Source organism: Labrus bergylta, chromosome 21, assembly GCF_963930695.1.
Source record: "Labrus bergylta chromosome 21, fLabBer1.1, whole genome shotgun sequence".
Classification (NCBI taxonomy): domain Eukaryota; kingdom Metazoa; phylum Chordata; class Actinopteri; order Labriformes; family Labridae; genus Labrus; species Labrus bergylta.
This window is the reverse complement of record NC_089215.1, coordinates 9412841-9440518: the sequence shown is the minus strand read 5'-3', so window position 1 is coordinate 9440518 and position 27678 is coordinate 9412841. Positions and strand designations below refer to the sequence as shown.

The window sequence follows — 27678 nt, the reverse complement described above, 5'->3', positions numbered from 1 at the left end:
GTACATTCCCTTTCCGTCAATATTCTGCCTCTTGTAAATTTGTCTCAGCGACTGTAAAAGTGTTTCACATCTTGTAAATTTGTTTTGTCCTTGGTAAGTATTTTTGGTTTTGTAATTTTGTTTCATAAAATGTTAAAAATGTTTTTCAAAATGTAAATTTGTCTCACATTTTGTAAAAGTGTTTTAACACTTTGTAATTTTGCTTTGCACTTCCAAGCCACCGTACTTTTGGGGCTCAAGCTGAACGGGAACTTGGTGGGGTGGGGAAGCTAGGCGGAACTAATGTTAAGTTAAACAAAAATCGGACAGTTTTTGAAGTGACGCTAAGAAGCTAGGTCGTTAGCAGATAGTTCAGCATAAGTCAAGAGTGGCAGACAGCTACACTCGGTGTTAAAAGTACCTCTCTCTCCGTGTCGTCTGACGTATTATCAGACCGGACGCAGCGGAAATGGCTGAGACTTCGTGTGTTTGTACATTTGCGGTCGCTCTGACCTGAACAACACCTTGTGTTAACGTTAGCTTTTGTTAGCACTGCTTGCTTGTTTACTGTCACTGCAGCGGGACAGGACTGCTGTCACTGCAGCGGGACAGGACTGCTGTCACTGCAGCGGGACAGGACTGCTGTCACTGCAGCGGGACAGGACTGCTGTCACTGCAGCGGGACAGGACTGCTGTCAGCCTGCGCGGAGCTCCACTGTGCGATCAGCTGATTGAAGGAGTACCGCTCGGTTTACGAGGTAAACGAAAACATGCGTAAAACAAGTCTTTGAAAATAGATAACAAAGTAAGAGTTAAGAGTTGTTTTCTCAAGCATGACTGTTTGTTTTTATTTTTATGTTTAAGCAGCTAGTAAGTTATAAATACTTAATGTAGTGCAACACCTCACCAGCAGGGGGCGTGCTATTAAACCTCAGACAGCAACAGGGTCAACATTTACCCCTCACATGCAGATATGCATTTAAGTTAGTTAACTATTGTTACTACTATTAACTATTAATTAATAATAATTAATAGTTACAACTAAACAACTAATTAATTAATAATTAGTTAATAATTAATTATATTGTGTTTTCACTTGTAGTAAGAGATGCTGTAACATTTCTCAGCTACGTAATTTCTCATGATTTTATTTGCAGTCAACACTCTCATTTGCCACATTATATATATATATATATATATATATATATATTTATTTTTGGGGCTTTTTATGCCTTTAATGGAGAGATAGGACAGTGGATAGAGTCAGAGATCAAGGAGAGAGAGAGTGGGGAATGACAGCCTCCATACATGCACTAACCACTGCGCCACCAGCGCCAATACATTTTATTCAGTTTTTTTTTTTTTTTACTTATAATAAACCGTGTCAGTAAAATGACTATTCTGACTTTTATCTTTCAGTGTTTTTTTCTCCCAAGATGTTCCTCGTGGGGCTGACAGGAGGTATAGCCTCAGGGAAAAGCACTGTGTCCACGATGCTGCGAGAGCTCGGCTGCCCCATTATTGATGCCGATGTTGTGGCCAGGAAAGGTCGGTGAAAATCTTCAATGACATTTTGATTTTTTCTTTTTTTTCCAAAATGAATACAATTTTCCGGATGAGAACTGCCCACCAGCTGAGCTGTTCTGCATGAGAAAAGTCTTCCAGATTTCGGGAAATGAGGTTTTCGCGTACATCTACCTCATTAGCCACTGGTGTAGATTTGTTTATTAACGCTTGGCCTGTAGGAGGTTCATTAAGACAATCGCTTGGAGGGCTAGCATGAATCATATCAGTCATCTCTGCCGACTGCAGGGATAGAATTTGAGCTGTGTGAGATAATAAGGTCACAGGAGTAGGTGAATAATATACAGCTGCGTGTACAAGAGAGTATAAGGCACATTGCTAATGATGTCATGATACTTGAGTTATCAAAAGAACCACCTTTTCCCCTTCTATGTATCTTTTGCTGGCCTTTATATGAACCCCTTTGCACTATCATGTGTTTTCCTGCCACTGTATGAGCTCACTGATACACGTAATATTTGACTCACTTGTTTTATTAAGAAAACAAAAGAATTTAATGGAAAATCTCATATGTCACTTCCTCCGCAGTTGTGGAGCCACACACCCCTGCCTACACCCGCATCGTCTACCACTTCGGGCCAGAGATCCTCCTGGAGAACGGGGAGATCGACCGCCAGAAGCTGGGTCAGCTCATCTTCACCAACGAGGAGAAAAGGAAGCTCCTGAACTCCATCACCCACCCGGAGATCCATAAAGCGATGCTCAAAGAGATCCTGTTCTACTTTCTCAGGGGTGAGTTTGGCTCGGTTATCTGTTTAACAGTGAAACCGAGAATACTTCACTGAAAGGGAGCCAAGGCTGTTTGGCAGCGCAGCAATGGGCTTTAGGGTCTTAGGCTGCGTCTCACAAAGCTCTCTGTGAGCCAAGAAGTGAAAGATTTGAGAATATGCCAAACACTTTATAAGGTAAGAGGTGATAAAAGGAGTAAAAAGTTTCTGCAAACAAGACTTTTTCTGTTAAAAATTCAAATCACAAGTTATATAAGTATACTGCAACATCCAAGACTCACACTCATTTTAATACATTTCTTCATATAGAGAGGGCCTCATGATACACTGCTTGTACACCACTCGTGAAAGTGTTGGAATACCTTTTGACGTCAATGTGGATTTCAATAACTGGATTTGAGAATAGGCCTTTACCAAGGAACCATTCTAGCCTCTTAAAAAATATAAATCTTCTTACTACTAACGAAGAGATGTATGCGTACCCCTGCATTTATGTGATTTGATTGCAAACACTTTGTAAGACCTGGCTCAGTTCACTGAAGCTAGCCTAGCCTAGCTGAGGTAACAGTGGCATCAGCTTGATGTGCAGCCCATCCTGATATCCTGTGTCTGCAGAAGAAGACCCTGTTTTTTTCCCCCATCATTTTATCTTTGAAAATCATTTGAACTTGCTATTCTGATTTCTGAAAGCCAATATTTTGTTTTTCTTTCTTCTACGTTTACAGTTAGAGTCTCTGAGCTTTGAGTCTCTCAAACGCTAGTTTCTTTTTGAAGTGTAGACTGTTGATTTGGAGAGGAGACCCGAGTCGATAATGAGATCACTGCACTGAATGGTGTACTTTAAGGTGCGTGCGTGCGTGGTACCAGGACTGTTTGTACACAAGTCATACCTCTTGAGCTTCTGCAACGCCATAACACAATGTGAAACCACACACAGGGACACCAATATTACACCATTGCAGAGGCATTGTATGAGTACAAAGGCGTAATCGTGGTAGAATTTAACTCAGGCGCTGTTTGAATGGCGATGTGTGAACCAGTTTTCAAAGATCACTGGCCCGACCATTGTAGCCGCTGGCCCCGAACGTTACTTTTGATTGGAAAAATAACAGTCACCAATTTACTTTTGAACCATTCTGATGCAAAAGTAAATTACAACTTTTATTTAATTAATTGAAAATAAAATATTTTGTATTTTTCTTATATTTTTGTGCTCATGTTTATTCACCATGCTGGTAACTGTAAGTCTACTTAATCTGATATTAACATGAGGCTGTGATAGATCTTTCTCTCCTTCTTTCTTCTCTGTGAGAAACTCTTCCTCCTTAGATCCTCGCTTGAGGAGCTCTCTTGCTTTGTGAATAACTTTTATCTTTACCAGGATCTAGTCTTTAACTTTAAGGGGATATTTAGCTGCAGGGTGTTCCAGCTCCTCCAGCTGTCTGTCACTGTGGCTGAAACTTTTCTCCCTTCTGTTTTCGTCACGCCCTGCTGTCACTTTCGACTCTTCCGGTGATTGTTTTCCTTTGAATGCTGATTTAAGCCCGTTTTTTGTCGGGATCTGATGGTTTTAAAACTGTTTTTTATCAGGGAAAACGTGCGCTAAAGTCTGTGTGCGACTGTACAATTCGAGAGTAGCGAGCGCGCTAGTAGGAGGGACAGCAGTGAAGCTGTCGGCTGCCTTTCAACTGTGACACACATGATGATTATGATGCGTTGATGCTGTTGCAGTTATTAGCGCAACATTTTAAAAATAATTACTGACATAACACCGGTATGAGAGGTGAATATGCAATCAGTTATAATGTCGAGCCCTGCTTAAGTGTGTTAACATCCCCTCCTCTCCTCCTCTTCTGTCTCCCTAGGTTACCGCTATGTGGTGCTGGATGTGCCCCTTCTCTTTGAAACCAGGCGCCTCACTCAGTTTCTAAACCACACTGTAGTGGTTTACTGGTAAGACCACAGCTCTGTTTTCCTATTTTGACACATCTTTGAGTTTGACTGTTGGACAGTTTGTTTAAAAGTTACATATTTTTAAATCATGAGATATTTTGAGGCTTGTTTTTGACAACAACAGGACATCATGCCCTGAAGTTTTACCTCTCTCCAGCCATTTCTCTGTGTCCCTATTTTAGCATGACTCACCGCCCTTGGATTTTTTAACAAGACACTCCGACTGTTCCATAAATACCTCCCTCCATTGTCTGTTCCTTTTCAGTGACCCTGCCACTCAGCTGCTGCGTCTGATGCAGAGGGACGACCTGACCCAGGAGCAGGCCGAGCAGCGCGTGGCTGCGCAGATGCCGCTCAATGAAAAGCGCGGCTTAGCCAATCACGTTATCGAGAACTCAAGCAGCCGAGAAGACACTCATCGGCAGGTCCTGCGGCTGCACACAAAGCTGGAGGACTCCATGGACTTCCTCTTAGTGAGGGTCATAGCTATTGCAACCACTGCTGGTCTGGGTGGGTTGCTGCTGTATGCAGCTAAGATACTTCTGTCCTAACAGAGAACAGATGAGGGGTTAGAGGAGGTTTGGTCCAGGATGTGGGCGTGAATAGAAGAAGGCAAAGGCACATATAATTTACTGTGAGATTAGTTTCACAGCACCCACCTCTACAGCTCGGAGGTGTGACGTGCTCTGTCGGCAGTTAACACGGACTTACATTATCGACACGACGCGCGCTGACATGTGGTTTGGTGTGAAGAGTTTCTATGTGCAATTCATCAGGTTTTACTCTGTGACCTTAAAACATTAAGGCAGTACTTTAGACGCACATCTGATGTACTAGCTCCTGAATGTTCTCTACAGAATTCACTGTTAAGGGCCTTAAAGTGGCTGAATCCTTAGATTATGTTGCAGCAGGCAACTCATAACAAACATTCAGTAAAGAGTAAAGTCAAACCTAAAATTGTAAAAAGCAAAGAGATTTATTTTGATACAACTTAACCCATTATAAAGTGATAAAAGTTAGGTGCTGCATAGATTATAAAAAAAACCTACTATAGCGGGAGAAAGAGTAAAAACAGGTAAAAGGCCGTACTCTACTTTCATGCCTTTTTTCTGCATTCATCATTTACCTGGTACAACTGTCAGCTTCATTTCTAGAATTAAAACACTTGAGATATCTCCAGTCCTAGTTATGTCTTACATTGGATGGAGTGTTCCACATTGATAGACATTTTAAAAAAAGCGCAAAGATATGACCTTAATATTTTGACTGTATGTGATTGACCTGTGTAATGACGATTAATAACTGAATGTATTTGACAATCCATTTTTAATGGGAACAGCGTGAACTTCCACAAATGAACAGACTTTATACTTATCACTGTATTTTCTTACACTTGAAGCTGACCTTCTGTATGTAAATACCTGACTCTGTCTGACTTCTTGTTTTGTTTGTCACTCACTTCTAACTCAAACACAACGTTTGTAACATTAGCTGCTTAGCTGAACTATAAAGGATCAAACATTACTGTTTTAAAGGAACAACCATTGTCAAGTGATGTCATTTTTTTTTCTCATGGTTTATTATATGAGTCATAGTTTTAGCTTTTAGATGCCTTCCCATAAAAAATGTTTCATGATTTGCGTTTATTCCCTCAGATATTTTATTATCGAAGACAGTTTTCATCTGACGCGCGGAATATTAGTCTGCATTTTAATCTGACTTGAGAGTATTTGAGCTGGATTTAGTGAGATTACAACCACAATGAAAAACTTGCATTTTAAAGACTTCAGACTTTATTGTCACCAGAGGGAACGTTTTTTTTCACAGCACCGTTACTGTTCAAACAGAGAAGTCCCACCAAAGCACATACGTACACAAAACACAGAGTATAACACAAACAGAGTAAAACAAGAGTTAAGAGTTCCCACTACAAACATCAAATCTCTAATGCATACATTTTGAGTAAACATTTGAGTTGGATATGATTCTCTACTCTCACATTATGAAATTTAAATAATAATTGCATATCAGTGGATTATAGATTAGATATCACATTTGTCCAGAAATCATATGAAACTCAAATAACTAATGATGTGAGCTTATTTTATTAGTCTTTATGTTTCTTGCAATGTCAAAAGGGGAGCTTTGAACAACGTTGGTCTTCTTTGTTCAAGATATTAGTCAAATGGTGATGTTAAAAAAAAATAAAGGTGAGTTAAAGGTACAAAATAGTAAATCAGCTTTGGGCATTTTAAAAAAGAGGAACGTTTAGAGAGACCGATTTTAGAATCGAAAGTTAACTAACAAAAGCCACAATATCCAGACTTTTTACGTGACTTGTATCGGTCATATTCTATAAACACTGGATCCTAAATATCCCATAATGCAACTTGGTTATAGCTTTATAACAGGGCCTAATTAAGAGATAAAATGATTATGTGTAAAACCTGTGAAGTCATCATCAAACACTTATTTAGTCTGAATGATTTGACTTGTCTTCCTTTGCAAACTGATATTCCAAAACCAAAAAAAAAAACAATCCTTGTCTGTTTACTATCATGTGATCGAATCAACACATGCACTTGTTTGCTTAAAATAAATACAGAGAAAAGTTGACATGCATCCCCATTAATCAGCTGATCTGTGCACCTTTGCCCTCTGTAATTATGAGTAAGAATCACATTGGCAGTTTGGCAATGCATCAATTTGCAACCAAACATTGTTGGTCAATCCCCTGAGAAAATAAGATCCCACAGGAGAATGTGTCAGTGAACAGACTTCAGGAGAAGAAAATAATGAACTTGCATTACTGGTCTGCTGGGATGTCCTTGCTCTTGTCCACATTACAACTTGTGCATAAAAATTCGGGCCCACGGGCAAGCGTGGTGACATCATCCTGACACTAAAGTCCCACTAGCCTGTGTGGCTCACTTGGCCCCCATCTGACGCTCCTACTGGTCTGTTCTGTGTTTTCATCAAGCAACAGCAGAATTAATGCAAAGTGACTCAGGCTGCGGTGGGCGGTGGGCGGGGGGGGGGGGGGGGGGGGTCAGTGAACCAAGGCAGTTGGATACATAATTCATACCTAAATCAAAGGCACAAACACAATCCAGTCCTTTACACACACATGATAATGATGATTGTTTGCTACACACAATCATACTGTATTGTCATTAATCCATGGTCGTCGATCTGCCACATACATTAAGAATAACACCATTCTATTCTTCGATTTCTTTTTTTTGAAACATGGCTCCACGGGGATTCAGGAGGGTACCACGCTTTATTGGGCAGCCAGCTGTTCAGCAGAGATTTCCAAGTGTGCCTTTTGTCAGTCTCTTCCTGTGACACAGACAGAGGCCAGATGCAGAGCATGGAAGGAGGACTATATCTGTACCAGCAAGTGTGAATGCCCACTGGCAGAGGAGGGTGGCGAAGTCTCCGTCTGAATATAAATTGAGTTTAATTTCTGACAGTGTCGAGCTAAAAGGTGAAAGTCTTAAGTTGCCTTGTTACACTTTGTTAGAGTTCATGGATGCAGGCACAACCCAGCCGCTTTATTGTGTCTTGTGGGTCCTCTCTGGCAGCAGCGCAAATAATTTTCTGATGGCAGGGGGTAAAGACTTCTATAATCTCACCATCATGTTCAGAGAGCTGGCCTACGGCACCGCAGTGTGTCGACATTTTGGAATCTCCTGTCTGAGTGGTTTTTCATCATTTACTCCTCCTACAGCCGATAGGGAAGGTAGAACAGCTCGAGCAAAGGCACGGAAAAATAAATAGCTCTGCATCAAACTCAGCCCTTCACTCTGGGTAATTGATTGCTAACCTACTTTTTAGTCTGAATTGTTTACTTTTTTTTATCCCCACATTTAAAGCACATCTGTCTAGAGGGCATAAGGCCTTATGTATTCATCAGAGGTTTTAAAAAGCAATTCAGTCATGCAACTTTAGTTAATTATATTGTAATGCCAAGACATACAGAGTTAAATATGCATTTAAGTATTTAAGTTCAGGAGTGTGTAAGTGTTAAGAGGAACAATGATATCTCAAGTCTAATTTGAATCGACATGTTAAGCCTTCATTTCTCTGTGTAATTTGCATTATGTGTTATATGTGGCTGAAATTTTGGTATGTGCTACTCTGTAGATGTTTATTGTTGTTTGTTTTTGTTGTTTTCTGTGGGGAAGAAAATGTGCTCATCATTGCAGTACAAGATGATTTTTCCTACATACACAACAAGGGGTATGGTATCGTAACATATGGTGATATGTAATGTAACGCATGGTATCATAACATATCGTGATATGTAACGCAACGCATGGTATCGTAACATACCGTGATATGTAACGCATCGTAACATATCGTGATATGTAACGCATAGTATTGTATCGTAACGCATCGTAATGCAACGCAACGCATGGTATCATAACATATTGTGATCTGTAACACAACACATGGTATTGTATCATAATGCATCGCAACGCAATGCATGGTATCGTAAAATATCGTAACATAACGTGATATGTAACGTAACGCATCGTAACGTTTCGTAACGCAACGAATGGTATCGTAAAATATCACTATATGTTACGTAATGCATCGTAACATTTCGTAGCGCATGGTATTGTAACATAACATAAATCGTATCGTAACATTTGGTATCATAAAGCATGGTATCATAAAGCATGGTATAATAATGCATGGTATCATAATGCATCGTATCGTAACACATCGTATCGTAACACATCGTATCTTAACACATCGTATCGTAACACATCGTATCCTAACACATCGTATCCTAACACATGGTATCGTAACACATGGTATTGTAACACATGGTATTGTAACGCATCGTATGGCATTGCATTGTATGGTAACGTATCACATTGTAACATATCGCATCATATCGTATCGTATCGTATCCTATAGTATCGTAACATATCATATTTTATGGTCTTGTACGACCATACCCTACTGTATTATAATGTATTGTATTGTACTGGATTGTATCGTATCATAGCTGGTCGAATTCTTTATTATCGAATTAAATGGTATTTGGACTTAGGCTTTGCCTTGGAAGGAAATATCTAAATGAAGATTCTGAGGCACATTGAACAAAGGAACGATTATCTTAATTAAGACGTAATAATCTTGAAAAATATTTTGGGTTTCAGATATTGTGATCTATATTTTCCCTGGAGGACTTGTCTTTAATTCATTTTAAATTTAACATGAACATTTGTGAGTTATTTGCCTAAGAGGACAACTTATTAAAACTGGAGTGTTGCAGGTTTTGATCATTCTGGAAAAGATGAAGACATGAAGTGGAACGAGAAAAACAACTCACACAGCCACTAGTGTGTCCACTCGCTCTCAGCACATTACACCAGGTCACATATGCATCTGAACACTGAACGGGTAAAAATAAAAGCCTGAGCAACTGTACCCACTGTAGTGCTCTTGAACTCTGGCATCTGGTGTCACGCTGAGGAAGGGGCAATCGCAGCGCCTCCGTAGCCCCTTGTCAGGCTGCATCCACGAGACTGCGGTGAGGTGAAGAGACAGGCAACACGCCAGCGGAGCGTCCCCGGCCACATGACTCAACCTGTCCCTACGTGTTAGCCTGGGCTCAGTCAGGGCCATGAGGGAACAAGGGCGATGGAATTGAGTCACTGACACACTGGACAGTCCCCAGATCAGATTGGGAAGGAGGGATAGAGGGGGCATGTTGTCATGTTCTCCTAAGGAGTGCTAGGACAAGTGGTAGTGCACCCACGCAAAGACAGCATTATCTACAAAAATGTAAAATCATGATTTCTGTCCCACATCCACCGTTGAGTGTATTCATACATTCTGCCACACAAGTAACATCAGTCTACAGGATGAGATATTGAACACAAATTAAAGGCACTCGTTTTTTTAAGCAAATCACCCACTCATAAAATAGCTCCTTTGTGCTGCTACAGGCCATAACTTGATTAACCTTCAATATCCTTTTTTTCACTTTAGTTCTGTTATTACTTAAAGCTTTTCTTGTGAATTAAGGATGAAAAACAACATTAGAACCCTAAACAGAAAGTAGATTACAATTTATATTCGTAAACCGGTTGCAATCCAGTGCATTGGATGTGTTTTCTTACATTTTTTTAATTTTCTGTTGAATTGTATTTAATTATTTTTAGTATTTTTCATTTTTTATGTTCTTGCTGATGTTTATGTTCTTCTGTGTTTGGTTTAGTTTGCTTTGTTCTTGCTGTTTGTCGAAGCAATTTGTAAACCTGTGTTTTTAAAGGCGCTATATAAATAAAGTTATTATTATTATTATTATTATTATTTATTAGGGCTGTGTTTAATCTTAACATACATACAAGTTCCCAGTTATAACATTGATGCATATCTGTCTTATATTGCCATCAGCAGAGAGTAATATCCTTTGCTGTACTACAACGTGGACACAACTTCTTACTTATTGGCCTGTCAGGATAAACTGCAAATAGCAGTGGGTTTGTGTTCATCAAAGTATACTACCCAGAAAAGAGGGCTAAAGCCTCTATGGGACACAACCTAACCGCAAGGCCATAGGCCCCCAAAAACTACATTGGGGTACCCAAACATTGGTGAGTCCTCATTTCGAGACAAAATGATGTAAATAATGATGTACAGTAGATAGTCCCCAGAATAAAAAATGAATAGTATCAACAATGGTCAAACAACAGCTTTTGTTATCCTCAGGTACTTTTGGGGTAGCTTATCATCACTGTGAAAAACAATACCCATAATTACTGTTGGGTTTAAAAGAATATTACTGTTGTTCCATTAGTCAGACCATTTACCTCAAACCTCTGTTTTGTTTCCCAGAGCCGTAGAGTTTTGAATTTGGAGGTTATGTAATCATCTGGCAAATCATATTAAATCACCTCTCAAACATTAGCAGAACAACTTAATGACAGTTAAAACTGCACTGAGTGCTCACGAATATCGTATTTCCCCTCTGGATTTTTTGGCTAATCCACCACGAGAGCAAACTGAGGGTAAAGCAGCAGAAACTGATTAGACTATTGTCCTTTTAACAATACAAGCAAGATTTATGGTCTTACAAAGCAACCGTTAACTTCCTGTTACCTACTTGTAATCATACCTTTAATTGTATTCATTGAGATTTTTAAGGGCGCACTGTAGGCCTACATCATGTTTCCATGTCAACAGAGCTCTCATTCACAGGCATGACAGGACTGCCGACTTGTTGTTGCATAAAAAGGACGATTCCTACCTAACACAATGATGCATAAACATGCAACTGCCGACCGTGAATTCACACTGTCACAAACAATGACATCTTTTCAAACCCTTGATATAATTGTCAGTAAAATTTCTGCAGAGAGGCTAGAAGAATGCTGGATTTAGGTCTGTAGCCTCAAGGAGTAGTTCAGCAAGAATGCACACAGTACTGTTTTTTTGTTTTGTTTTTTTATTACTGTAGGAATCCGAGTGATACATACAAACTTGTGGTGGTTAAAAATGGGGCTATAAAAAGACAAGTAGGACAGATTCTGTCCATTGATTTTAAGCTATGCTAGAATAGCTGTAAGGAAGGTGCTAACATTCAGGTGATGAGTCTATCTGTCCACTACTTTGGTCTTGACTAAAATATCTGAACTCCTTGATGGATTGCCATGACATTTTTCTAAAGATTTAAAAGAGTAGATGTTCAGAAACAATTTTCTCATTTAAAACTCATGTCTGTGGAAATGAAAAAAGGAGTAACCACATGGAACCACGGGTGTGAGAAACAAGACACAGGTGAAACAAACGGGCTATCAAAGTCGAGGGAAAGCACACAAAGGGAGGAAGTAAAACTAGAATAGCAACGCTGGGGAAAAGAACTACAAAATAAAACAGGAAACTCTAAAGACCAACAGAGAACTCAGGAATATAACACTAACACACTGAGTGAGAAACACAAGGGAAGTAAAAGATAGACAAAATACTACACAACACAAATCAAACTCAGCGCTATGACAGAAACACTGAAAAGTCTCAAATTCAAGAACTGTGACATGGGGAAGTTTCTCTAGCTGTACCTGACAGGCAAAAACAAGTTTGTGTAGACATTTCTTGCTCTAGGACAATTAATACTCATTTCATGGTCTATGTGGCGAGGTTACAATTTGTTTTAGTATGTAGTGATATGGATTGAATGATATTTGGTAAACACATCTTTGTCCCCCCCAGAGGGTGGATTGCAGTAACACTGATGATTCCCTAAGCAGGTTAAAGTTTCAACTTCTCCAACAATTAAGTATTCATCTTGAAATACTATTAAAACATGATAAACTTGAGTCTTCTAAATATCAGCTTGTTAGCATCATTCGAAGCATGTTAGCAAGCACTGCTCAGAATGATGCTAACATGCTCAGAAAGATAGCATGGCAGTAAGCTCTTGGTCATATTTTTCTTTCTTCGGTTTACGCTCGCTTTTAGCACCAAAATGACTTCATTAGGACATGTGGGACTAGTTCTGCTGACAAATTGTGGTCTAAGAAAACATCTTCTTAAGTGCATGCTTACACAAGTAAAACCGTTTGTTCAAGCTCGTGTGGGCAGGTGGCTGTACTTTAGTAGGAGGAAATGAACAGGAGCACAAAGGGCAATTTAGCTTTAACACTTGAAGCATCTATCTCTAATTTGGATCTCCCCTGGTGAGTTAAGTGGCAATGTTCAAGATAACATCACCAAGGGCTCATTAACATCGCACAAGACTTTTCAGGGGAGGTTCTCTCCACAAGCCAAACATTCTTCTGTATATTTGAGACGAAACAAACATGCAGGGACACACACACATACAGACCTACAATCACACACTAGCATTCTGTTGTAGCCTGATAAGCCTCATGTCTCACCAATTGGCCCCTGCAAATGTCAAGCCGAAGCCATCTCAGTTTACTGATAGGGAGTGGGAGCGAGTGAGTGAATGTAAATTTCCTTCAGTTACGTTTGCATACACTGGAGATTACCTAATAAAAAAACAAGTCTGCAGCAGAGACATAATCTTTCAAATCCCTCTACTTAAACATGATGAAAAGAGGTACAGTAGAAAATCTCAAACTATCCCCACACAGCCCAGTCCAAGAGACGAAGCTTACGTCAACAAAAAGCAGCTTACAGCACTTGAACGCTTATCTTCAAACCGTGGACCTGCTTAAAGTCAGGGACAACTTGAGATGAAATAGAAGTATAAAAGGTTCCCTCGTTGCATACAGCCCAGATGCTGTTTCAACACTTTAATAAAACACCTGTCCTGTTGGGTAGGTTGTTCAGCTAAAGTCACGATCCAAACCAGACAGCCCTGAGGAGGGGGATTGTGTCGCTTACACGAGCACAATAGCTTGAGCTAAGGATCACCCAGTTTTTCAGGATGAGGCAAACACGGTGCCTGCCAAGATTATTTCTCTGCACAGAGGTTTCCACAGATGGTTTTTTGGCCGACCCCCCGTTGCCTCTGACCTTGGTAAATGTCTCAGCAAAGAAGAAAAGGTAGATGGCAAATAGGGGGTTCCTATTTATCTATTCAATATGATGCAATACCTAGCATTTGCTGCTTACATGATTGCATGACTTAATTAACCTTTTCTCTGAAAAAAAGTCAGGTCATGCTTTTTTTTTTTTTTTTTTCCTGTTTTACTTATTTATTTTGACGGTAAAGAATGTTGAACTTATGGCTTAAGGTGTCTGACACTTTTTTCCCCTGTATATATGGAATGCTTTTGTTGTGTTTGTGCTTCTCCTTGAGGACTTAAAGAAGAGTCCAGATGTTGCAACCTCTCATGCAACGTTACGGCTCCAGAAGTTTCGGCAGTGAAAGCCATTTCTAGCAGACCGGAGGCATTTGTCTTTGACATTGTGACATGAGGTCTCTAATTTGACGATGTGCTCATACGCCCTGCAAGGAGAAAAGAGCCTGTGCGAACGTCCAGCTGCCCTGAGGCTCGGGTGACCTCTGCTAAGGCACGGACCCTCCGCCTTAATTGTATCTGGAGGAATTCTGCTGCATAAGTTTAGACCAGAGGGCTTCATGGCCTTCACTGTACAAAACGGTGAAACAGACAACAGGATGCTCTTACCCTGTACAGGCATTTCAATAAACTATTACACCAGTTCAAAACAAAATGTTAGATTTAATTGAGATTCATGTGGCATTTCAGGATGTGAAATTGGGCTCATACTCAGTTTTTTAACCTTCAGTGGGTGACTCAATGTGCCTTTTGACATTGTTTCTATGTCAATATTATATATCAGCACGCAAAACTTTTGCTCTTGAACACTCTTGAGTTTTTTTTTTTTCAAACTAAATAAAAGACAGTTCGCCCCCTATGTGGTCTACGTCAAAGAGGAAGTGTGTCCAAAGAATTTAATGTTACCAAAGTGAGCTTTTAAGAAAATAGAAAAATACATGTATCTCTTTTTACAGTTCAGGCCTGGAAGCTACTTCCTTGTCTCTGACACTTGTGTCGCCGTCACAACAGAGCCTAATTTGCCCTGGATTACTTTCTGACACTGATCTAAGCTTTGTCATGATATGTTCTAACACCAATACCCCTGACTTTTTTCCCCCGCGCTGTATCGGAGCAAATCCTCACCCATTAGAGGGTAAAAAAGCACGGCTCTCCTATGATTGTGAGACACAATCATCTTTCGCTTCATTTGGCATTTAACACAGCTGTGATTTCCTGTCCTTTTCCCTCAGTGATCATCTCTGCATTGATTGCCTCTCGCTGGCTCTCCTGTGTGTAACATCAGCAGGACTAATTGCTTGTTTTACTGGAAAATTGAGGGATAAAACTACCTGATCAAGATAGAAATAAGGTGAGTGACATTAAGCATACATAACGTGTGAGGAAATGCAAAACAAAACCTTTTTAATGAAAAGTCATGGACATTAAAAGTAAAAGAAACACCAATAGATTTTCTTTAAGCCCATGATTACACTTTGTTTAAAATCACTGTATTTCTCTTCAACATTGGTGGAAACACACGGAACATTTTAACAAGTGTTACATGCATTACTTTAATAAATAAGTCTTTACAAATGAGCACATTAGCCATAACACAATTGACCAACTAACTACCAACACATATGTTATCTAAAAGACACACAATATTGTGTTTGTACAATACTTTGACTGTGATGAGACACAAATCCAATACCAAACTTACAGTATATACACAAGTCAAATGTTAAAATGACATGATATTCCAAATCTTCACATAGAGACACAATACACTTTAGGACAGCTGCCATCCAAAAAAAAAAAAAAAGCATCATCTCAATTTGGTGTCCAATATTTGACAAATTCCCAATTTTTAGGTTGAAATATGCATTTTGAAGCCAAAAGCAGACATGCATTCATACATTTCATTTCCTCCATTTTTTGTGATAACTAGTCATTTCTTGTTGTTTTTCTAAAGATCTTCACTCGTTCATCCCCTCAGCTAGAGCTAACAATGCTGATTTTCCTGAGCCGAGTTTGTTTTGTTTGTTCTATAGGGATCTCGACTTGTTTTCCCATTATCTCAGATAGCAAGACATGGCTCCTCGTGATAGCGAGATCATTTTCCTGTAGACTGGTGGCCACTTTGATAGGCCAAACCACAACAAGTCATTCTGCCATTGCCCAAACTAATGAGGTAAGAAAGTAAAGGCCTATTTCTATAGTTGTTTTTTGCTTTTTTTATCTCTGGGGGACCTGAGACAAATAAGTTCAGAAATCGAGAAAACGACCAGAAAGTTATCACCAAAAAACAGAGACGCATATCCATTATGGCTTTTGTACGTATCATACAAACAGCATAAGATACATTTTTTTAACATTTACTTTTACATACATTGCAGTCGCCACAGCTGTAAGATTTCCACACTTGAAATTGACATGACAGCTTAAAAATGATGGCGAGGCTTCTGCACTGTCAGGACTGCTACTGCACCACAGCATGACACACGAAGATGACTGTCACTGTTTTGTTGCTCACATCCATCACCCTGGCGGCATAGGCACCCTGTTTACAATGGAACATATGGATGAGGTGGATCGTTACCGCTAACCACAGGTCCACAGCATTAGTCACAGTATCAATGCTGACCTCAAACATCTGTAAAAAAAAAAAACACACAACAACAATCTGATGGTGGATCAGTGGCTAAGGGCAACATCGACCTTACAGCGAGAGCTGTGCGAGAGTCAGGAAGTGAATGTCCTCTGGCTTTGACCTTTCACCTCTCAGTCTACGTCCTGTCCGCTCATCAGTCGGCATATAGGATGAAACCTGAGAAGGTGCTATACTTGTTGCTGTTGCCCCCGTGAGCTTTGCCCCCATCCAGTTTTATGAAAACCTCATCGCCTGCATCCAAATGAAGGATGGCACTGTTGCTGGCGTAGTCATAACTCTGGTCCTGGTCTTGGGCAATGGCGCTGGCCCTGACCTGGAATATGACACACAGGGAAGAGGAGAGTAAGGAAAAGATGCTTGATGCCTATCGTCATGCAGTCATACATTTTATGTATTCTGTTTTCCTGTGATAAAGAGTCATTTCCAGCTGTCTCAGAAATATCTAGATTTATGAATGTCTTATCCCCAGAGTTGCAAAAGCACAAAACAGACACAGAAATAAGCCTAACTTACCTCATTAGTGCGGAAATGGCAGCATGCATGTCAGGGTTTGATATATCACAGTGACCAGCTTTTCTTTTTTTTTGTATTGAGATTGTCAGAAAATTATTCCAATATCATCCAATATTAAATCGTGTTAAGACAATGAGAAGATCCATCTGTTTTAATGGAAAAAACAAGCTTTGTAGAACACGAGAAAAAATAAGAAACCATCATCTCAAGAAACCAACTGAAATTTACCAGTTGCCACTGGAAAACCAGCGTTGTTTTCTCGAGAAAAGCAGGACGAATAAGTCGAGATATTCAGAGAGCAATGACTGGTTATAACATGAAAATGGAGTACATGACACGCATGGATGTATGTCCGCTTAGGGCTTCCGTAGATATGACCGCGTGCATTCACTCTTAAGAAATAATAGAATTATAACTTCTTTCAAAAAAGTCATTATTTAGATTATATGACAGAGAATGACAAAAAATAATTGATGTGCACAAACACAACTAAATAATGTGCTGCCTCAATTCTCCGATGTGTGAGTTGATCAGGAAAACACTTAATTTCAAGGGAATATTTGTAAGAACTGTGGACTGTATTTGAGACTTTTTGTGGAATGTGTGTCCTCTATGACGAATATCCTGTTTTTCTCTCATGACTCAACTGAAAGGGTCAGGATTGAGTCAGTCTGCCTCTGAGGAAGGATGGCCGGGCATACTATCCCTTTGCTTCGTGTTCCACATTCACCTTTTTTTTTTTTTTTGGGTGGAACACTAAAAATACCACATTATCCCATATATGAGTGTCATCATGTCAACATGAAGTAATTACTGGAGGTGTTAGAAGTTGCTTTGCATGTACAGCTAGAAGGCAGAAAAACCCTTCTAAGCTTAACTGATGTATAATGATCTGGGTTGCCAGGTTGGATGTCATGCCGTTACTTCACCAGACACTCCATGAAAGCAGTAACCTAGCTTTAACCAACTGGTGGCTACATTTTCTTTAAAACGTAAAACATTATATAATTAGGAAATAGTTCTAATTAGTGCCAGGGGAGTAAGTTGTTCACCTACAGAGGCTGCAGGGTTCAAAAGTAGAGGTTGAGCGAGAGATGACAGCATGATGATGGATCTCTGACACTTGAGGGCAATGCAGCCTGATTTCTCTTCCCTCCCTGTGTCTAAACTCAGCTCTACTAGAGCAGCATGATGTCTGATGATAACCGACAACAACAATACACTTTAAACTATATCTTACTCTGTGCATTAGGTTTGATATAGGGTCTATCTCATATCACTTCTTCGGTCATTTTCATCAGGGAGGTGCTAAATTAGTGGCTAAAGCAGAGGGGCAACACTTTTCCCTCATTGGCTTAATGTGTGAATAAATATGAATGAAGCTGTATCATTATGTAGATGATTTAATCAGTAGTTAAAGTGCTTTTGTTCCTAATGGGTCCCCATTAACCAGTAGGGACTGTTATTCTGTTTTGTGGTTAGTGCACTGTTTTGTTCTTAGCCTGAACTTTGGTTATTTGTATGCGGATTCATGAAAACCTTCATTGATGATTACATTTTCTTTGGCAGAATTCAATACCAAGGAAGCCATTTACTTTTAGTTTCATCATGTTTCATGAAAAATCTCAAATTCAAAGTTTCTTAAGACAATTTGAGATTTAAATATAGCACTAACAAAAAGATATATGTGTGACTGTGGTAATTAAGCTTTATACATATGTAAGGTTTCTAGACAGCAGCAGAAAAGTTCAGTGAGGAAGGCACCTCAAAATAATCCCCATAAAGAAATAGTCAGCCAAATTGTGTACCACAATAATTAAAGTATCAAGCTGACAGATGTGTCTTCAGTATAGACTGTTAATTAAAGTACTCTTCATTTCATTTTAATCTTTATTTCTTTTTAAAGAGTAACCTCTTTACTGTTTTTTTTCTCTCTTTATCAGCGGATTCAATGTCCTTTTCACAATTTAAGTAGAAAAAAATATTGCTAATCGCAGTATGTGTATATTGGGGAAAGTTTTTCAAATATGGTGTAGGGTTACAACATTAGGATGAGAAGTTGGAAAGAGCCACATTGCCCTTTTAAATTAAGGCACAGCCTCTTTACAAAAATACAAGGTAACTGTAAGAGCTTAAAGAGGAATATTATACATTATATTGTCATCAGTGTATAAGCTGCAAAATAAAATATTCAATTATTTTACATTTGTGTTGATAATCTGTCCAAGAAATGTTTTTAAATGTGGTGTTTTTGTCTTTGATTTCAGTACAAGTCAATTTGTTCCTTGCTGACAATACAAAAACAACTGCAATTTGAAGCTTTTAAAACACTAAATGTCAAAATGTGTTTAGATTTGTGCAGCCTGTAACTATTTTGTAATTCATGAAGTGTAACATGTAATGAGTAAAAACCTAAAAAAACAATTGTAACATAGTAGACCCTTCAGCTCTATGAAGCACCCTCAACATAAAGTGATTTGTATTATGCTCCACAAATATGTTATTTACTGAGTGGCCCTTGTGTTGGATAAAAAAAAAAAAATTTGTAGGTGTTTGTGTTGCTGTATCCAATCTGTGTCCAGCCTGTTGCCGCCTGTCTGAGATGTGTTCGGGGAAATATCAAGGTTCAGGTTACCATGGTGCTTGATCAGTGTCATCACCTGGGGCTTTGAAGACATTACAACATTATCCATGAATATAGCAAAAGTCCTGGTTTGAGAGTGAAACGCCTGAGCCTGACAGGCAGTCTGATAACGCACACTAGCACATCATGACTCCATGAAGTTTGTTGTATTTCAAAGGGCACCAGCTTTGAACTAGCCACTACCCCAGGCTGTGTTCTGATGTGTGCAGAGTTGAGATAGCGCTGCACTTCTTCCACTCACTTCAACATGTACATCATCAGATGTGTAATATGCACAGATACACAATCTGGCAGCATGCCACTATGAATTGTCATTATGCTGCACTATAACACCAGAACAAGACAGACCTAAAGTCACTATCCACATGAATGCATGACTACTCAATTTATCCTGCCTGCTCCCTGAGTATTTAAATGTGGGTTCTAATAAAACACGATTCAGATTTTTTCTCTCATAATGTCAATAATCTACACTTACTTACTTAGTTTAAGATTTTTTTGTTATTTTTTTTCTGTTTTTTCTAAGGACTAGAGTCATTCATATACCCATACCAGTCTAACCGTCTTCCCCAGATGACCTGTGCAGTATCTGGTATGGTGTAAATGCCAGTCAATGCTCTGTTATGATATCATAACCTCTCATATCAGGTGAAAAACTCATATCAGGTGAATTATCTCGTGATGATAACAAACAACAGTGCGGTGCCAGCAGACAATGTAATGTTAGTCAAAGTTATCAAGTGTTAGCCTAGAGTCCTTTTTGTCAATTATGTATAGTTTTTTTTTTATATCACACTAGAAATAGAGGGGTACTTTATATTTCCCACTAATCCAGTCTATGTATCAGAATCTGTATTGAAGAGGAAAAAAATTCACCATTAAACAGTGAATTGGTTTGCGAAGGTGTCTTTAGATTTAAAGTGTTACCCACCAGACCATTCTTGATCAAGTCAGCCCACATGCTGGTTCCATCTCCTCCCCTCATCAGCACATTGTAGATGAAAAAGTACGTTCCAGGAATCTTACAGGTGAACTTGCCTGTTGCCCCTTCATAGTTCCCACCAATGTTAGTCACCACGTCATCAAATCGTAGAATATCGTAACCTTCTTGAGGGTTTCGAAGTCCAGCATAAAAAGCCACCCGAGGGGAGGTGTTGTAGGTGGTTGTGCTGACTGACCCTTTTCCCCCTAAACCTAGAATCCCTGTCCGCACAATGTCGACACCATCTCCCGGGGGGCCTTTAGGTCCTGGTGGGCCTGGCTCTCCAGGTGGTCCTGGGGGTCCAGGCTTGCCCGGCCGTCCTGGTTTTCCTTGGGGGCCGTGAGCACTGTAAGTAGGCAGGGGTGGGCCTATGCTGTGGTCGCTCAAATCTGCGTCGTTGTCCACCTGTAGGCCTGTGGTTGCTGTATCTAGTCCTGTGCCCGCTGTACCCGTGCTGGAGAAGGGGTCACAAACCATGCGGCAGGTACCCAGCATCTCAAAGTGGCTTGCGCTGTCATCCGCTCCACCCGTGCCAACAGAGCTGACAAGCACAGGTATGAGAACTACCAGAACCAGGACCAGCATGACCCCCACGGCAGCTGCCACCAGGGTCTTACGCCCGATGCTCAGCCGGGGAAGGGGCTGCGCAGCCACCGTGGAACTCTCCGGGGTGGAAATGGTGACTGTGGGGAGTGCGTCCACCTGGCAAAACGCAGACACACTGAGGATCTTGGATGATGGAGATGGAGAGCTGGTATGAGTGAGTGACAGAGCAGTGTAGGAGTAAAGGAGAGTGGAGCAAAGGACTGAAGTGATCAAAAGGAGAGAGGGATTGGGAGAGTGAGGAGAGAGAGTAAAGAGGGAAGGAGGAGGGAGAGAGTAAGACTGCTTGTGAGAAGAAGAAAAAAAAAGAAAAGACGCAAGGGGAGGAGAGAGTGAGCAACATACACTCACCAACAATCTGAGTCAGGGCTGAGGAGGGCACTTTCCTACTGGCAGCCAGGGTAGACATTAAGAAGGAGTGTGATATTTAGGGCACAGAACATGCAAAGAAAATGATTTGGGGGAAATTTCTTGATAAGGGATCTCTATTTATTTTTTTATAACACCATTATTACACTACCACTAACATTTCTATACTCCATTATTGTTTATTTGACCCTAAACATTTCAATCAAATTAAATAATTGGCAATGATTTTGTATGCCAAAATATTTTGAGTACATTAAAATAATTCTCGACCATTAAGAAGCACTGATTTATATATACTTATTTAAGATAGCATTTTTGTGTTGTTTAAACGATTATTTTAACGTATTTTTTTGAAGGTGCAATTCTGAATTTGTAAGGAAAATATTTTATTATTACATTAGTAATAGATGTAAGTACTTGTAATCCCTATTGGCTTTGATAGGATATTACTCCATGAATTAATTGCCGAGTCCTTAGGTTGTGACAACAAAATAAAACCGGCGCAAGCAGAGAAGTCTGGCAGAGAAGCTGTTCACAAACAAGACATACACCACTTCTAAAATCTAAAGGGATTGTTAAAATGTTATCCAAATCTAGGTTTTAAATGTTAGCTTTGACAGTGTTTCTGGATTCATGTGATGAAGACATTGACCCTCCTAAATAGATTTTAGCTGTGGTGATATACTTGTGCTCAAGCCTCCGGCTGTGAAATGTCATAATGTTTCCTGTCTGTTGCAAAGATTTGTTTTAATGGTATACAGTTAGGCTTGCAAATTAGAGTAGGTCTACTTGAAGCAGACAACAGGAGTTAACATAGCCAGCTAGCTTACAGCACAACACTTTTCTGCCAGGAGTGCTTATTTTTTAGCATTTCATTGGGAAGCTAAAGCCAGATAGAAAAACATTTTTTTTAAAGAATTATAGTTTACTCTACCAATTTTTTTTTATAGAGATAGCTTCCCTTTACTTTTCAGATGAAGTAGTTTTTGCTGAAGCTAAAATGAATGTTTTGCCCAAATGTTTTGTGTGCTTGCATTTAGCATGCTATGTGAATTTCAGGTTGATCTACAACTTGGCATTGCCCGTTGATTTTTCTTTACTAATGCTGCTCTCACCCGTCTGTTATATCCTTCAAATTGATATTAGTTGTAGATTTTTGGCTGTTTTTTTAGTTTCTACCACTTGTTTCAGATAATCAATATTAAATAAGGTGTTGTGCTCCAAGTCATATTTCTTAGATAGAATAAATATAATTATATCTTCCTGGCTGATGAGTTTTATCTACACAACGGCTGCAACGTATTATTCATTTTAAGTTCCGTTTTAAGATTTTTCTTTCTTTCTTTGCAATGTTTGCAGATGGGTAGTGCCCATATTTAATGTATTTATTATACTTGTGTTCGCTTCTGTAGCAAATACAGTGAAGGTGGTTTGCTGTTTCCCCTCTCCATTGCTTGGTGCATGCTCGTTGGAAATCATCTTCTTAAAGCCTAAAAATGAAATATCACTTCAGCTCATATTCTGTATCAACTCAAATACATTCCACATAATTCCACATGAGTTGGCTGAATACACTCACTCTCGTCCAATCTCAGTGTGTTGGCAGGGAGGCATCTGCTCGTTTTGCCAGTTCTCTGTACGGTCAACGTTTTCAAAACTCCTCTGAGTTGATGTACTGATTTTAAGAAGGTTTCTAGATGTTTCCATTGGAGTGTCATGTAAATGGAAAGACGTAGACATGAAACCATTTCATTTTGTTCCCTGTTCAAACCCCAAAGCCTGTCTGTAAAACTTTGTCCAAAATCTCCACGGACACTGAATATTTTACTGTTGCAGGATTTGTTTCAATTAAAAAGGTTTGTTGGGTTTTTTTTATTTCTGTTTTCACAAAGGCAGGGTGTAGTATATCTAAAACATGACTGATTATTTGTCAAACATACATAATGTTCCTCCGTGAACAACACATTGTGGGAGAAACTTGTAAATTCTCCCTCCTACCAATTAACCAACATCCAAAAAAACAAAGTCACATTGAAGCCAGTTACATAAACTTGGCTCGTTGGAATCATCCAGTTATATTTGATTTGCATGAGTAGCATAAGCAGGCAGTAGATTTTGTGACTCTTCTCCACATTTTTAATGCTGCTGTTGTCATAGGACACGACAATAGTACTGAGTCAGACACCTCAAGCGCTGCTGTCTTGCTGGGTCTTTCTAGAGGATGACATATAGTAAAATCAGAGACGTAAAAACAGTCAGTATGACAGAGGACAGATTTAATTTTTTTGAATCTTTTAATGATACCTAATATAACCATTTTTCATTTAGTGGCGGTTGCAACTAAAAACAGGCTAAGTTATTTCACATCAGGGCCTGCAATGTGAACCTCTCTTTCTACTAAGAGAAACATGTGATAAAAAAATCAGATGCAAAATTAGACGTGTACTCCCATATTCAAATCCTGTCTATTTTGATACTTAAAGTCAGACAAACAGTTTGTCAGTCTTCTCTATGAAGTGATATACAAAGACTTGGCTTTATTTGTTGCATTTAGTGCCCTCTTGTGGTTCTCTAACATATCTCAAAATAAATGATTGATATCCACCCACCCAGCATTTGTGTTCCCTTTCTTCATAGATCCAAAGTTAAACCAAAGCTAAACACACTTTCAATAAAGTTTCTGGACCACACTTTACTTGGATAAATAAAGAAGTATAAAAACAGTAAAGTAGTCTATAAGAATTAATGAAAATCACAAAAGGCTAAGATAAAAAAAGAAGAGCTGGATCAAAGATATTGTCACAAGAAGAGGCTCTGAGCAGTGATTTAAAAATAAAGATGTCCTTACAGGTGATATTTATTTAAGTTGAAATTGCAAGAAGAGAGGTCACAAGAGGATAAGAACAAGACTGTAAATGAATAGCCCAGGCTTCTACTTACTTCACTTTATGAAATTAGCCTGCCTCTATTTCGTACAGCCGTTCACACGAGGTGACCAAGTGAGATGTGCCCTTTATTTGTCCAAACATACAGTACAGTTTTGTAAGAAGAAGAAAAAAACGGACTGGCCCTAAGATTGGGAATGGCTTTCATTTGAAGTTTTTCCAAAATGAAATATTATTACTTTTCTTTCTTTTTTAAAGAATTGTTCCTTAAAACATTTATTAATTCATACATGAGTGTTAATACATTTCTTTCATTTCCTTTTCTTAAAAAGAAAAAAGATATGGCAAAAGATGTATTTATTCAAATGTTCTTGTTGTTATACAAAAAGTGACATTAAAAAAAAAAATCCAATGAATTCTAATTTTAAACATAAATAAATAAAGTATTAAGGAATAAAACAAACATTGAAAATTACACAAGTTAAGTATAAATTGTGGTTGTATTCTACTATTGATCATGATCCGTCCTTCATCAGTCTTTAACTATAAAAATATGACTTTGAATATGATTTCTAGACTACATGACTTACATTACACACACTCTCTCTCTCTCCCCTAAATGTCTGACTCTATCCACTGTCCTATCTCTAAACAAAGACATTAAAATCCCAAAAAGAAACCTTAGAAAAAAGAAAGCCTAGTGTCCTAAGCAATGAAATGTTGGTGGCTAAATCAATAAAGTCTGGTTAAGCCTGGATCCCAAGTGGACTTCAAAAGTCAACGTCAGACCCATTATAGACTGCATGATTTTAGGGATTTTAACAGCCTCCAGGACTGACTTAGTAAAGCTACAGGATTCAGCCTTGAAATTGGGGGAAATCAGTGTAACATCAAAAAGGAGCCTCTGTATCTGTGCTGATTTGTTCTTAATCCTACAATAAGGAAAATTGGCTAGTAGCAAAAAGTTCTTGAAAAATAAAATGAATGTGTTGGGCAAGTTTGACTGATGTCCCACTGACTGCATTTATGTCTTTAATCCAGAGGATGGCGCCCATTGCTCGTTTTTGTCAAGATGTTTTAGAAAATGAAAAGAAAGGCACATTCGAGACACTAAACTGGGCTCAGTCAGTCATTATCAGTTTTGATGAAGCATCCAAAGAAGCAAGATTCCTAGTGTCTTTTGTGCACTATCAATATGCAACTTCTGGTTTTGAGAGAATTGGGACAATATCCTGTCTCTGTGCAGCAGCAGAAACCTATCTTATCAACCCGGGGAAGGTGTAGACCACCCATCTCGAGCAGCCCTGCTCACATTCCAGAATAGACACAGGGGACTGACCTGTCAGTAACTCAAGAACAGTCCATCTTTGATGTCTATATACAGGATGGACTCGGCTGGAGAGTGTATTTATCTGTCTTTTGGGGGGATGTAAGGTGATATACTTTTGGCCCTTGTGTCTGTTTATTGAATCTCTTTTATTCAAGGGAAAGGTGTGGCAGATGTTAAAACTGTAATTTTTTTTGGGGGGGGAGGGAGTACAGTATAGTACAGTACAGTATAGTCTTGTTACATAAAAATTATACAAATAATCTGATTCCTTCAGATTTCAACCCTTCACTAAATGTAACATTTAAGTTAACATAACATTTAAGTTAACATAACATTACATAACGTTAAAGCCTTTTGAACTGGTATAATAACCCCTTTTGTAAAGCGAAAGCATATCAACTCCTTGTATGTTTACACAAGGATTCAAACGGAGTAACTTCCTTGATTCTTTCTATTTGGACTCTTCCTTTTTAGGCAATAGGCCGCTGCCTTGCAGTCCCTCTTGGGATTCTGTGGGAATTCCTTAGCTGGTATGCTTGGCCATTGGTTTTCATTCCTAAAATATTGTTATTTCAGGATACGAGAACGGAATGAAGACAGAACTGACAACTGGTGTAAAAATGGAATTGAATAAAATGTTGCAACATGTTGCCTTGGGACAATCTTGACCATGCTCTGACCTGAGCTTGTAAACAATTGTTTGTGGGTGTGGTCTTTGTTATCAAAGCTGGAGTCACAAAGTAATCTAGTCTCTCAAGACTGCAGATAACAATAACATAAACAGGCATCCACAGCACGTTAATATTAGGCTGATGCTTTCACATATTGCTCATCTTGCTACCTTTAAATTCCAGCATCCTTACTGACATATGTGTTTGTATATACCAGATTATTTGTAATTTCCCTTGGGATCAATAAATTATCTAACATCTATTCAACTGGGAGCCCTGGGCAGAAACAGAACCTTTATCATTCCCAGGCTGGCTCTTAAACTTTTTACATAAAATACCATAAATTTTAATAATACAGGCTGATTTTGCAGTTTTAATGTAGGAGAGAAAGACTGACTAAAAAACACATTTTAAATGCAAGAGTGTATATATTTCAACAAATGTTACGAAGTGTATGGGACTTACTTTAATCAGTTATAGATAATTATTTTATCAGAAGTTGCTTTAGTCCATTCATTGGTTGGCCTATATTCTTAAGTAGAGGGAGTTTAGGGAATTCATAAATAAATAAAAAAAGCTCATGAATAATTGTATTTATGCAAACCACAAAGAGAAACCCTCCTTCTCTTTTAAAATTAACTGTTGCATCATTGACAGTTAAATTGTTAGCTCTATAGGTCAAATCAATTGTAAATGTTAATATATTTGTTACCTTACTTTTTTTTTTTTTTTTAAACGGGCTCTTCAAATAGGCTAATTGTTTCAAAGCCCTGTTATAGTATGCAACATATTATTTTGTGATAAGATGGTTTCAAAAATACCCAGGAAAAATGTCTATTACCCTGTTCATTGAAGATTTAAGGGCTCAGTTTGTAGTAGGCTATATTGGGAATTTCCTGCTCTATTTGTTTTTTAAAGAGCTCTGAAGAACGATTTTTATGAGTTACAGCTATGTCTGTACTTGAAGTGCCAAAACCTTGTCTGACTAGTTTACCTTCATCCCCTGGAATCTACTTCTCACAAACAGTAGACACATATTTCCCTTTTTAGGGCATGACAATCTATTACGTAATTTAGTGAGCACTTGGATCTCTGGCAAACCGCAGTCGGCAAACTGGCTTGGGTCGAAGCGGGAGGTGCTGATGCAGAGCGGCAGCCCAATGAACCAATGAAACGCTGGCGAAGTTTCATTCTCGCCCACTGATTGGCCAAAGCGGCGGAGAACGTTGGTGACGTTTACGTAGCTGGCGCTCACTCTCTGACTGGGAG

At 39.0% G+C, this 27678-nt stretch overlaps 2 protein-coding genes across 2 annotated transcripts; one reads left to right on the top strand and one right to left on the bottom strand.

Moving 5' to 3' along the window:
- The first annotated feature begins 305 nt into the window (after positions 1-305).
- On the top strand, positions 306-5785 carry dcakd (dephospho-CoA kinase domain containing). The gene is made up of 5 exons (XM_020654957.3): positions 306-737; positions 1399-1527; positions 2092-2295; positions 4157-4244; positions 4510-5785. Exons 2-5 carry the CDS (start codon positions 1416-1418, stop codon positions 4793-4795), a joined length of 690 nt encoding a protein of 229 aa, XP_020510613.1. The 5' UTR covers positions 306-737; positions 1399-1415; the 3' UTR covers positions 4796-5785.
- An 8637-nt stretch (positions 5786-14422) lies between these two features.
- Positions 14423-21273, bottom strand: LOC109999821 (C1q-related factor-like). The gene is made up of 2 exons (XM_020654959.2): positions 20501-21273; positions 14423-16725 (listed from the first exon to the last, which is right to left on the bottom strand). Exons 1-2 carry the CDS (start codon positions 21134-21136, stop codon positions 16546-16548), a joined length of 816 nt encoding a protein of 271 aa, XP_020510615.2. The 5' UTR covers positions 21137-21273; the 3' UTR covers positions 14423-16545.
- Positions 21274-27678: the final 6405 nt, after the last annotated feature.

Coding starts and splice junctions, on each gene's coding strand:
- LOC109999821 (XM_020654959.2), bottom strand. CDS start 21,136: ATGCTGGTCCTGGTTCTGGTAGTTCTCATACCTGTGCTTGTCAGCTCT. Junction 16,726..20,500: donor ACTTGATCAAGAATGGTCTG/GTGGGTAACACT, acceptor GTCATATTCCAG/GTCAGGGCCAGCGCCATTGC.
- dcakd (XM_020654957.3), top strand. CDS start 1,416: ATGTTCCTCGTGGGGCTGACAGGAGGTATAGCCTCAGGGAAAAGCACT. Junction 1,528..2,091: donor CGATGTTGTGGCCAGGAAAG/GTCGGTGAAAAT, acceptor CTTCCTCCGCAG/TTGTGGAGCCACACACCCCT. Junction 2,296..4,156: donor CCTGTTCTACTTTCTCAGGG/GTGAGTTTGGCT, acceptor CTGTCTCCCTAG/GTTACCGCTATGTGGTGCTG.